The sequence below is a fragment of the Convolutriloba macropyga genome, chromosome 8 (assembly GCF_964194025.1).
Source record: "Convolutriloba macropyga chromosome 8, txConMacr16.3, whole genome shotgun sequence".
Taxonomy (NCBI): domain Eukaryota; kingdom Metazoa; phylum Xenacoelomorpha; order Acoela; family Convolutidae; genus Convolutriloba; species Convolutriloba macropyga.
In genome coordinates this window covers 41,884,669-41,897,629 of record NC_134475.1, presented here as the reverse complement: position 1 = coordinate 41,897,629, position 12,961 = coordinate 41,884,669, and the positions used below count along the sequence as shown (strand labels likewise).

Genomic DNA, 12,961 nt, shown 5'->3' with positions numbered 1-12,961 from the left:
GCAAAACATAAGAAATCCATAGATATTTATGAAAACGAATGATCAAAGCCATAAAAACCAAGAGCCTAACTCTGAAACCGTAATTTATATTGGTTGAGCGTGAGTTTTTTTTAAATACATCTATAAATAATTGAGCCCTGGTCTGAAAATTTTGAAAGTAGTTTACATAAAAAAAACAAAAATTCGGAAATATTTTGAAAAATGTCATGACCCATTAAAATACAAAAAAAAATTTACCATAACTGAAACATACTGAGATCAGAATCAGCACTGATGTTGCTGTGTGTCTACGAATAAACTCAATTGTTCAAATGGTTGCGAAGGAGATCAATTTTTGTGAAAAAACTTTTTTCAGTAAATCAAAAAATGTATAATGCAATTTGAATAACTATCGAGTTCAAAATTGCGAAACCTCGCAGAATTATAGTTCTAGAAGACTCATAAAGCCAGTGGGAGTACAAATAAGGCAGTGGAAGTTTTAAGTGCCTGCTTCTTTATTTAAAACCCTCCTTTATTTAAAAGACAAAATCGATAACACCACCGTAAAATTTTAACATATTTTGACAAAAATGTGGTCAAAAATACAGAAATGTGAATAAAAACAAGGGAATATAGTCTACTATTCACAAAACTTTAAACCACGACAAGCGAAAATGAAAATACAAACGAATCTTTTTAAATCTATATTCTACGCCAAACGGGTTTTGTAGTGATACCGCTCACAACTCTGTACGATGCTTATGTCGATCGGCTAAAATTGACTTAACAAAAAAAACACATTTGATTATACAGTTCCTCTCCCCACTAAACTCGGAGCAGCTGGTCGGAGCAAAAAACTTGTCGAACATTGAGGGGGATTCAACGCAATGGTTTACACACAAGGAGTTTGGATATGATCGTGCTAATGAACACAGTGAATGAAATTGAACGCACCGACAGTTTCTGACAATCAAAAACCAAACTTACTTACAATTTTCTTAAGTTTGCAAGGAAACAGGCCATTGACTTCCTAAATTTTAAACCTGAGGTACAGTAAACTCTTTAGGTCTGAAAACCGAACACACCGAAGTGTTTGATACGATTGAAAATCGAACACTGACGCAACTGAAGGAAAAACCGAAAGGTCTTGCGTCATTTATTTTAAATAATCAATTTCTGAAATAGTGGACCATGCGTGACACATCGATTAGAAACATTTGGACTGTAATAAGGGAAAAAATCAGGTGGGATGGTAGAATAAAGGATTGGCGCTTTCCCCACAATCATTTCAAAATGTTCAGATGCTCAGAGAAAGTTTACGTTGCAAACAGTGCGAATATTGGTTGTAGTGATTTGTACAATTTCAGACAGCCATGACCAGACGGAACAGAAAAGGCAAAAACCAGCCACTATGCCTCGACTAACTAGACGAGGGAAAATTTGGTGGATAAGATTACATAAAATTATAAAATACGTAGTTGTTTGGTCTATATCTGAACTTGATTCGTTTCACGCCATATCGACCGCAAAATCCGCTTAATATTGTATTACTGTACTAGAATATTTCTGAATAAAAATTCTAAAAAACGATGAAAAAATAAACATGAGAGCAAATGAGACTTTTTTCTGCGTTTTGTCTGGAAAAATCTAGAAAAAAGAAATAAAGAAATAAAGTCATAGTAACAAAAAGTTAGGACCGATTGTACCGCCCTCTGCAAAAAAGTTGTTTTTCTTTTCACAAGCTTCACATTTTGTAGTCCTCTTTATGTCAAACTCGTGCTTATGCTGATAAGCTGTCTAAGTGTACTTTTTCGGTTGGCCAAGAGTTGAAGTAAAATGAAAATGTAAACAAAACATTTTTTTTGTATTTCAAATTTTTTCAAACTTTCCGTGTTGACCCCTTTGATCTTATGATCATATGATCCCACAATCCAAAATAACTGACTTCACTTAGAAACTGAAACATGAAGCTAGACAAGTTCATACTAACTCGATAGCAATCTCTACCCAAGCATCGAGGAATGCGTTGAATGACATGAGGGTGTTTTCCTTTGAGAAAAGGAGGTGGTGGTGTTTGGCCCATCTCACTGCGTGCTTAGAATAGAATAAGTCAAGGTCAGCCGACCTCTCAGCGTACTTCTTGTGCGTCAGACCCACTTTGCTGCAAAAATAAGCAAATTCGGTGACAATAACGATGTAAAAATTTCGGGTGTCTCAAAGACAATTTAAGTGTAATTGTGAATCTAGCTGCACCCGGAATTTTGTGAGAAAGCAAATCAGCGCTGAATCAGCCTACAGACGTTCTGCATTTTGTTGATGGCCAGTACTCTGTTCATGTCCGAATTTACACTGTCTAGTTTACACTGTCTGATTAGGGTGTAAGGGGGACTGATAGACTCTCAAACAATTAGACTCTTACACATAAAAAATAGACTCTTACACAATTACCATTATAACCAAATTGAAATGTCTAATATTACCATCAGTGGGTGCCATGGTTAATGTACAAACTGAGAGTAACGACTCGGGAATAATCTGAAGGACGAAAGGGATCAATCCTCACTACCTCCTTCCACTTTTACTTTTTACACTATTTCAATTACACTCTTCCACCACTAATTCAGCAGAAAAAAATTTTGTCTTCACACTCTTTACAGTTTTCCTCCATATATTGGGGGTAAATCATCGGCACGGGTCTTCGTTTTTGATTAAAAATTTTTGCATGAAAAATAGTATGATCAGTTTAAATCCCAACTACAAGATTTGCTTTATCTGCGACTCGTAATCTGACGAGACAAAAGTCAGGGCGCACTGTTATACCCACATAGACCCTGACTCTTTAGTATTTTTTGCAATTTCCTGTAATTACAATTAATTTTCTAAACTTCGTGAAATGTTAAACTTGAAGAGGTCATTCTTGCTAAATATCTTTGGGCTAATTCAAGGCATCACTTGACTGGGATTTTTTGAAGCCGACTGATGCCTTGTCTGATCTGGGCGATATGTAAAAATTGAATGAATAGAACGTCCTTAGATTCTGAAAACTAATTCATTGTTTTTATTGATTCATAGTTATTATATTATTCAACTTGATCCAAAATGTTTAAACCGTCTGATGGTTCTTGCCGAAACAAATAGTCAATCGCGTTCTGCCAAATGCTTCTTAATGATATCTCAACTACTTTAATACGCTTTATTACTACGTTTATTGATTAATGTACTCAAAAATTGACAATAGGTTTTTCTAATAGGTCTTTCTTGATGCACATTTGATAAGATAGTTTAAATGGCTCATCCTCTCTTGCTTAAAATATTTCTTTTGAATAGTTGAATAAATTTTTCAAATATTTCCTTACTCTTGTCAAAACTCAGCGTACTTCAGATATTAAATCGCTTTTAATAGGTTTAAACTTACTGTTAATACCCCTCATTACGCATGCGCCTCATTATCCAGTTAAAAATATGTGTCATTAGGTAAATATTGTAGGTCATACATTTGAACGCATTTGAATATAGGCGTGTGTTAGGGTCCACTCTGCTGGAGTGGGAGGGCGTCAAATAGACCCGGGTCGAGGTGTCAACGCTAAAAATCGCTAGAAAATGTAAGATTTGCGGTGAAAAGATGTAAGAATTGCGATTTTTAGCGTTGAAAGCGATGAATGCGGTGAAGAGGAAATAATTCAACGCTAAGAATCGCAAATCTTACAAAAATTCACCGCTAAGAATTAGTGTATATTTTAAAATTTTTTATGATTTGCGGATTTTAGCGGTGAATTTTTTATTTTCAACGCTTCCCTGTGGTAGCGGTGATATAAATTTTTTCACCGCTTAAGCGGTGAAATGAAAAACTTATCGCTAAAAAGCGCAAATCTTACAAAATTTCAACGGATTTGTTTTCATAACGTTTTTTGAATCTGATTAAAATTCACAAGAAATGTGAATAAAGTGACAGATGGCGCAGTGGAATAAGAAGTTGTTGACATGCAGGAGACGAGAGGTTCGAACTCGTGTGCGCAAGCTTCTTTTTTGTAAGAAATCCGGTGAATGCTGTAAAAAAATTTCACCAATAAATATCGCAAATTTTGCAAAAATTCACCGCTAAAAACTACAAATCTTACAAAAATTTACCGCTTTCAACGCATTCATCGCAAAAAGATGCGGGCGCTTTGCGGCGAAAATTAATTTTTTTCACCTGTATTCATCACAATTCTTATATTATTTTTCAACCAAACCTCGACCCAGGAAGGTAATTCAGATTTATTTATGCGGACTTGTTGACAACAAAAAGGCTGGTAATATCAGTTTTGTTTCTTATAAAACTCACCTGATTAGGCTCCTGAACTCGTACTTCGCCATCTTTGGTGTACTGTCGGGCGCATATAAACCAGATATTCTTAAACAACCAAATATTGATTATTAAAATGAAAATAAAATCTTTAACATTCTCATGGCGATATCTGTCTAAATAAAATCAAATTAAAATAGAAAACAAAAAACTAAAAGATAAAGATTATGCACGTCAGTGCTTAGCATTCCCAATTTGCAAATTTTTTGAGCTAACTCTTACAAAATAGTCAACCCAATAGAACTGAATTTGGAAGTCCTCCGAGATTAATGAGTCGACAAATTGAGCAGAAAAATATTCAAAAGCACAATAAGATTTTTAATTGATTTCGTTTAAAATTTCGTCAATGATTATGATTTTTACGAGAAGAGGCGCCCGAAAGGACGAGGTAGAGCAATAAATAATGAATTGAAACAAAATACGGAATTAACGTTAAAATTAATTAGCATAGGCAAAAACCATTGAACGTTAAAGTTGACATAAAACAAATTCAAATGTTAATCCATCATATTGTCATTTTTTGTTATTAAAAATTGAAGAATTGCCACAATTCCAAAATAGTGATTTGATAAAAATTGGAAGCAGCCTTAGACGACATCATCTGTTTATCTTCTGAGATGTAGAAGGATTCTCACAAACTGGTATTTCTTGCAAGATCTTGCAAGACGATGGCTTTTTTGTAAGTTTTTGCATGATGAATGGTTATCTTGCCAGATCCTTGCAAGATCCCTTCGGTCGAGCTCTGCTCTCATTGGTTGCTATAGGAGCATTATATTGCATTTTGTGCAGAATTTTATCTAAGATATGGTTGCGTCTCGTTTAATAGAGAGTTTGAAATAAAATTGAATTAGATAAATGTGCTATACAAAAGAAAAATTTAAATTCAGCCAGCAACTTAATCTTTTCACTGATCCGTTGAGCACTATAAAATAGAATTTTTAACAAAATTATTGAACAATCGGGATCTCCAAAATTACAATTGTCAATCTCAATTTTAACAAAATTACACTGATATATATTTTTTAAGCGACTATATTTTTTTATAATAATATTTGTTACTATCAATTGCTTTCATTTTTTCTCATTTCAGTAATAATATTCATATATGCCCTTTCCTTTCATTTATTATATTCTTCATTTTGCGCGGAAAAATTAAAAATTACTGGGTATTGGTTGTAAACATTTATAATCTTTGCAATGGAGAAAGTTAAAACAAGGTGCTGATCTAATGCTGGGCCTGTTTGGGTAGGGGTTCCAATTAATCGCATGTTTGTGAAATGAATGATAATCTTGAAAGATTAACCATTCTAAATTGACTTGGGAAGATATTTTTACTGCTTTGAAGAAAAATTGTTTTTCTCATTTTTCCCTGCCTCTTTCATTAGAATATTCCAGTCAGAGATTGCAAACCTCATAAGTTAGTTCTAAATTCTGTTACCAAGAAATGTCTCTAGACAGAATAACTTTTTGTCCCTATTGATTCGTGAACATTAACGGTGTAAGCGAAGGGATTCTTTTTTTCCAAAACTGTTGTGTTCTGTAAGAAACGGATGATAAAAGCAGCATATTATAAAATATTTTTAGTAACTAACAAACATAGTAAACAAAATATTTAAAGTTTAGCTAAGAAATTAAAATATATAAGTAAAAAATGATACAACTTGATTAACGCGAGATTTGCGAATAGTGATTAGACATCAAAAATATTTTCAAGTATTAACGAGACACTTTTTCAATTTTTAGTTACATGGAGCTTCCTCTATGTCCGATCTTGTCTTTTGAAGAAGATAAAAACAAAGAAGGTTGAAAGGATTCAACTTAATAAAATTGAAAAAAAAAATATTTGAGCAGTAAAACAGATTTGCTTGACAGGTATTTTACATTGACAACAACATATTGCCTAAAAAGTGATAAAACGGCGCCCTGCCCGAATGACGTAAGAAACAATCACAATGTGGAATTAAAAATAGTTTTAAAAAGTTTAATACAATTATCAACTGGAATTCAAATGCTTCACTCTGCGTTATTTTAATTGCAGTGATCTTTTCCGAACAGTAATTACAGGCAACAGCACAGAAAAACTTCTTTAAAGCTTATGTTCCATACCTTTCTCATTTTAGAAATAGTTGAACTCTAGCATTTGTAGGTCAAGTTTTAATAGCGTTACATTTTATAATACTATTTTTGTGGCAAAAAAAGGTTGTTTCCGTTGCAAACTTTTTCAAACTACATAAAACCCCAGTCGAGACCAGATGTTTATCTTGCAAGATTCTGCCAGAATCTTGCAAAAACTGCCTATCTTGCAAGATCTGGAAGAAAAATGGTTATCTTGCAAGATCTGCCAGAAAAATGGTTATCTTGCAAGATTCTTGCAAGTTCGCTCCGGTCGAGCTGTCCTCTTATTGGCTCTCATTCAAGCAGCACATTTCATTTTGAGCAGAAATTTACCGAGTTGCGTATTTTCTTAGAAAAATAATAGTTTTAAATAGATTTTGAATCTGGAAATATGAATTATCTGAAGAAAACAAATTAAAATATGCCTTTGAGAACTGTTCACAGAAAATAATTTACAATTAAAAACTATTTTCCTTCAACTTTATTATGATTTACAAAACTACACGTCTGGATTACCTTTTCTTATGAAAAAAATTATGTGATTTTATTCTCAGCATCTTAAACAGCTTCCTGTCATTTAATTCAGCTCCTTACGCTTAAATTTTCTCGCCAATGCCCAAAAAATGCGATTATTCACGGCTTGCCATTTTTTGAGCTTCGAAGGACTGTAGAAGAGCTTTCGCGCACATTTCTTGCTGTCAGAATTACTCGCCTTAATCAATTCATCCTGTAGGATCTTGTGCCAAAAAGTGGATATATTAGAGGATTCTGACAGAGAAAAGATTATCTTGTAAGATTTTGGCAAAAAATTGCTATCTTGCAAGTTTCTGACAGAAAAATGGTTATCTTGCGAGTTTCTGGCAGAATGAATGGTTATCTTGCAAGATTCTGGCAGAATGAATGGTTATCTTGCAAGATTCTGGCAGAATGAATGGTTACCTTACAAGATTCTGGCAGAATCTGCGAGAATCTTAAAAGATAACCATTCTAAATCGACTGGGGAATATACCGAGAGTGCTCAGCTTGAATTTTTAACCGTGCAAAAATCAACAAGTTTTGTGCAAAATAATTGAATAATAGAATTTTGTCTCTCTTTCCATCGTAATCGATAACTCCCATAAATTATGCCATGCTAGGCGATTTGCAAACAATTGAATCAACTAACGATTGATACTGGCTGGTCAGACTGGCAGTTATAATCTGTTGTCTATTGCCAACGCCCGCTGCGTTCAATGCAGTTCGAGTCCTCTTACACGTCATGTGTTGAATAAATATGGCTGCGACCTTCTCAAAGAATCGCAGTTTGTCTGTCTTTTTGTCCTTGTGACAATAGATGAGTTTGAGAATGGGTTCTGTTGAAGGAATTTCTGTGTTTTTAAAAATGCCTTTCGGGTAGTTAACTGCACAGCTCTGTTTCAGTGTAGTCATATGACCCCTGAAACATAAAGATACACTGAACTTTCCCATTACAGTCACACATATACGTCTAAAGGCATTTCTTGACTTACATAGCCACCTACCAATCCGAAGTCAATATGGGGGACTGGACGAGCCTAACTGTCATCAGACCAGCCATATAGAAGGCTTGTCAGTGCGCTTTAATACAGCCCATTACGTACCTCTAACACTACTCTTTTAGTTTTTCCGTAATCCGCAAAACGTACTCTAAGAAGAGTACAAAAAAGAGCTTTTTTTTTCAATTAAAACTTGGCTACTTCACATGTAAAGTACACTTATCGACTATGTGAAGATGAGCACCTTTCGAAGAGCGAAATTGTGCCTAATCAAATTTTTTCATACAGCATATGCTTTCAAATTTTCCGTTCTGCAAGAAATCGACAGATAGGTGGTATAAAACATCTAGAGAATTGCTTTCGATGCCTAATTAATACTGCCGAACATTGGGATAGCTCAACTATGCTTCAACTCAATTCTGCCCAACATGTTAGTCAATTTGTACACAAAAAGTTATTTCTATCATTTATATTTACGTAATTGGTGTGGCTGAGAATTCCATTCAGGTTCTACGATCAAGTATTTCATACAAGTTAACTAGAGTTCAGTTATACTGACGACTACGTCAAGATTCCCTTTATACTATTTGAACTAATCTTACCAATTAACGGAAAGTTTTGTTCTCATAAGAATTTTTATAGTTATTTCGCGATATAAAGATATCTTCCATTAGAAACTAGAACCACCACTAGAAACTAACTTTCGTATGTCTGCAGCCTAAGAATAGAACCGTTAAAATTGAAATCAGAAACCCAGTTTGAGGTCCAGACCCAAATTTTCGCCTGACCAGACTTTCCAGACCGAAATTATCTCTGATCAGACTTTGCAGACCCAAAATACCTCTGATCAGACTTTTCAGACCGAAGGTGTTATGATCAGACCATCTTCAGACCATGGTCCAGACTCAAATTCAGACCATTGCCCAGACCTTAATCAGACTATGATCAGGCTCAAGTGCGCTCGAAGAGGTTATGACCAGACCCAGTTGCGCTCGAAGCATTTATGGTCAGACCCAGTTGCGCTTGCAGCCATTTATGATCAGACTGACGTGCGCTCGAAACCAGTTCTGATTAGACACAAGTGCGCTCGAAATAGTCTGATCAGAGAAAAATTTTACTTATGAAGAAATCTCCTAGTTTTGCTAAAATATATTCTTTTCATTAAAACTGATGTTTGCAGTATTTAATTCAGCTGAGGAAAATTCAATTATAAAAGCTTTGCTAAAGGCAGCGAAACCCAACTTTTGAGAACAAATTTTATTTAGTGTACAGTTTAGTGTATATTTCTGACTCAATGGATGAGTTTAGACAGCTTTCCATATGAAACATTGTGGTCTCCAGTTAATCAAAATTTCTTCTGGAGGGGACCGGCCTCTGCTATCAGTTGGACTCCTTTTTTCTGATCAGAGCTATCGGACTTATGATGAGTCTCTGATCAGAACGCTGCTTTGTGACTGCCGCGTGGCAGCACCAACATCTCTCAGTAAAAAAATATTGAAAAAAATAATGCGCTCGGAATGATCCATGATCAGACCCAATTGCATTCAAAAACATTTCTGATCAGACCCAAGTGCGCTAGGTTATGACCAGACCCAATTGCGGTCAAAGTCGCCTCTGATCAGATAAAAGTGCGCTCGAAGAGGTTATGATCAGACCCAATTGCGCTCGAAGTCGGCTCTGATCAGACCAAAGTGCGCTCAAATCCGCCTATGATTAGACTTTTCAGACCAAATCGACCTCTGATCAGACAATCTCCAGACCATCGTCCAGACTGTAGTGCGCCCGATCTTCCTTCCAGACCCTGTAATTTCGGTCTGGGAACACACGGGGGTGCGCTCGACTGGGTCTGATCATAAACCAATTTGGGTCTGGACTTCAACCTGGCAAGGTGTCAAAACCAAATAAATGCAGCGTTGTAATTGATTGACCCCAATGTATCGCCAATTGACCTCAACTCCAGCAAAAAATTTATCAAAAATCAGTTCAAAGGGATTGAAAAAAAAACGTTTAGAGAGTAAACTCAGTCGCTTGTAACCAAAAGAAATAACTAGTCACGAGATTGAACATAAAAGAGAGATGAAAGGAACAGGTAAAATTAAAACCATAAATAATTTTTGTTACCGAAATGTAGTCGCATGAAACTTTTCAGAAAATATATATTAGCCCCTTCAATCAATAACATCTCTCAAATATTTTGCATTAGTAAAATCCTCAGAGCAGAAAAAAAGATCTTGAGGATTTTTTGGAAAAACACGAGCTAGCAGAGCAAAAAGACTAAGTAAAAATTTGTCATATTTATTTGAGAAACTAAATGAAGTCATACAATAAAAAGGTACCGACAATTTTCAAAGAATTTTGAAAAAGGCAATTTTCATAACATTGAAAAATGAATTTAAAATAACAATTTAAGTAGATATATATGATATATAATGGTTGATTGATCAGTTACTATGGCTGGCTGTTTGTTCTTAACTAATTGGACAGAGATTATCTGCAACAATTCAAAGTCTTGAAATGTTTTGCCAAAAATGTTGAAGAATTATAAAGACTGCACTTATAGAAAATTTCTAAGAAATTAAAGGGCAAAAAACTTTTGAAATATCCTCTAAAAAAGATTTATATCTTTCGCGGTGATTAACATGACAACATATCGACAAAAACAACCGAACTCGGTTTTTTACATGTAAAAAATATGAAAGAAAAACGTTTCGCTATAAAAACAGAAATTGAGTTGCTGAAAAACCGTTACCACATGCACTGATTACCAAAAATTCCGGTTAAAGATTGAAGTTCCAAAAACTTGATTAAACCTTAAAATTAGTACTGAATAACAAATTAAGAGCCGAGTTTACATTTAAATTGCATCATCTTCAAACGCAATGTAATATCAAATGCGTAGGAAAAGATGTTACCGCAGCTGTGGTTAAAAAAGTATTTAGTCGAAAAAAAAACTAAAAATCAATTAAAACTTGCCAGAAAAGGCTTTGGAAGCCGTAAAGCCTTACTTTGGCCCCCAAAATATGTTCGATTGCACCTTCATCGAACACCGATAATGTATTATGTGGCCGCTCATTATTGAAAATAAGCAACAATTAGACAAAAAAGAAAAAAATGCAAAATTATTTAATACTTGTTTTTTTTTCGAAAAAAATTTATTTCCAAAGACATAAAAGCCAATAATTACAAAACAAAAAATTTGAATAGGTTCATCCATTCTTCCAAGGGAAGTCCTTGAGACCTGCATTCATCCAAAATACGTCTTACGTCAACAAAAAGAACGTCAAATATGACAAAAACTAAAAATTCATTTACTTTTTTTGTGAAAAACCCTTGTGGAAGCCAGTAAAGTCATAACGAATTCTCTTAAAACATTACTTTTTGTGACACCAATCTCTTTTGACACCTTCGCTTGAATGGTATTATGTGACCTCTCATTAATGAAACCAGGTAACAATTGGACCAAAAAGAAAAAAAAGCAATATTATGTAATACTTGTTTTTATCGAAAAAAGTTTATTTCCAAAGACATGACAGCCATTAATTACAAAATGAAAAAATTGAATAGGTTCGTTTGGTCCAATTATCCAGAACAAGAACAAGTCTTACGTCTGCAAAAAGAACGTCAAATATAACAAAAATCAAATATTAATTTACTTTTTTTTTGTGAAAAACCCTTGTCGAAGCCAGTAAAGTCATAACGAATTCTTTTAAAACAATAGATTTTGTGGCACCAATCCTTTTTGACAACTTCCCTTGATAACAAAAATATCATCTTTGACCTTTGATTAACGAGACCAGGTAAAAAACAGACAATAAAGGAACAAAATTGCGAAGTTGAAATGTTTTTTTTTTTCATTTTGGAAAACAATTGTTTTCAAAGTCATGAAAGCTATTATCTACCTTCCAATATATGATCATCGGCTCATTTTTTATTTAAAAATCAAATATTTTAAAAGTCAAAACGACCGTAAGCTTTCAAGCAATCAACTAGATAAATTAATTTCGAGCTAATTAGGAAGCCAATAGGACCTATCACTAGTTGGCCTTGATTTGAAATGTTCTGTTATTTAATTAATATTAAAAAATCGAATTTTTTTTTGTAAAAAACCGACTGACGACAATCCGAAATATCTTTGGATTGTAACGGTCCAAGGTTGGTACAGAACTAGTCCTGCTAATGCTGATTGTCCATTAGGAATATTCAATTTTTAAAATGTCATTGATATAGATATTTTGTTAGTTAAAAAATCAAAAATAAAAGCTGCGTTTTTGATAATCAACGAATAAAGTTAGCAAAAAACGGCAAAGTTTTATTTACAGAGCACTCTCAACGGAAGTTGAAGTGAAACTAGCCCCCTTTTTAGTTTACAAAGATTGTGTTGGTGGTGTTTGGGTGTGCACTTCCTGCAAATTTAATCAGAGTGGACTAAAGAAACTTATTTCGTGCTTTTTTTGATGAAAAAGTCTGAATTTTGTGAAATATTTAGCCGGAATTTGTGACAAAAAAATTCAATGAAAATAGCCGACAATATATTTTGTCTTTAAGCGTAAAATCAACATTTTTTTGAAAAATTTTATTAAATTTTATCAAAATTGGCAAAATTTTAGTCAAAAATTCCAAAAATAGGTGAATGAAATCAACGAAATTCACTCTATTTTCTCGAAAGTTTAAACCTCGATATCTCCCTGTCAAAAACGAAAATCAGAAAAATCTTTTTAATTCCATATTCTACGCTGGACAAGCTTTCTAATGTTACCAGTCTCAACTCTCTACGATGAATATATCGATCGGCCAAATTTGACTGAACAAAAAAACCCATTTGAGTATATAGTTCCTCCCCCCCCCCCCCCAACAGGGGTCGGAACAATAAATATTGATATAAACCTGTTCTGGTGGTAAGAAAATCACGTGAAGACCAACAACAGCTGCGCTCAGCTCTCGCTCGCAAACTATTAAAACGTAAAGTGACTTACGTCGGATAAACTGCTCCCGAACGAGAGAGGTGTTG

At 34.2% G+C, this 12,961-nt stretch overlaps 1 protein-coding gene across 1 annotated transcript in view; it reads right to left on the bottom strand.

Annotated features, from left to right (window-relative positions):
* LOC142344126 (uncharacterized) overlaps positions 1–12,961 on the bottom strand; it is a 37,687-nt gene that overhangs the window by 11,512 nt on the left and 13,214 nt on the right. Inside the window, exons 6-8 of the mRNA XM_075395643.1 lie at positions 7,605–7,874; positions 4,304–4,372; positions 1,970–2,140 (exon numbers count right to left, since the gene is read on the bottom strand). Coding sequence (XP_075251758.1) covers positions 1,970–2,140; positions 4,304–4,372; positions 7,605–7,874 — 510 coding nt within the window. The remainder of the gene's footprint in view (positions 1–1,969; positions 2,141–4,303; positions 4,373–7,604; positions 7,875–12,961) is intronic.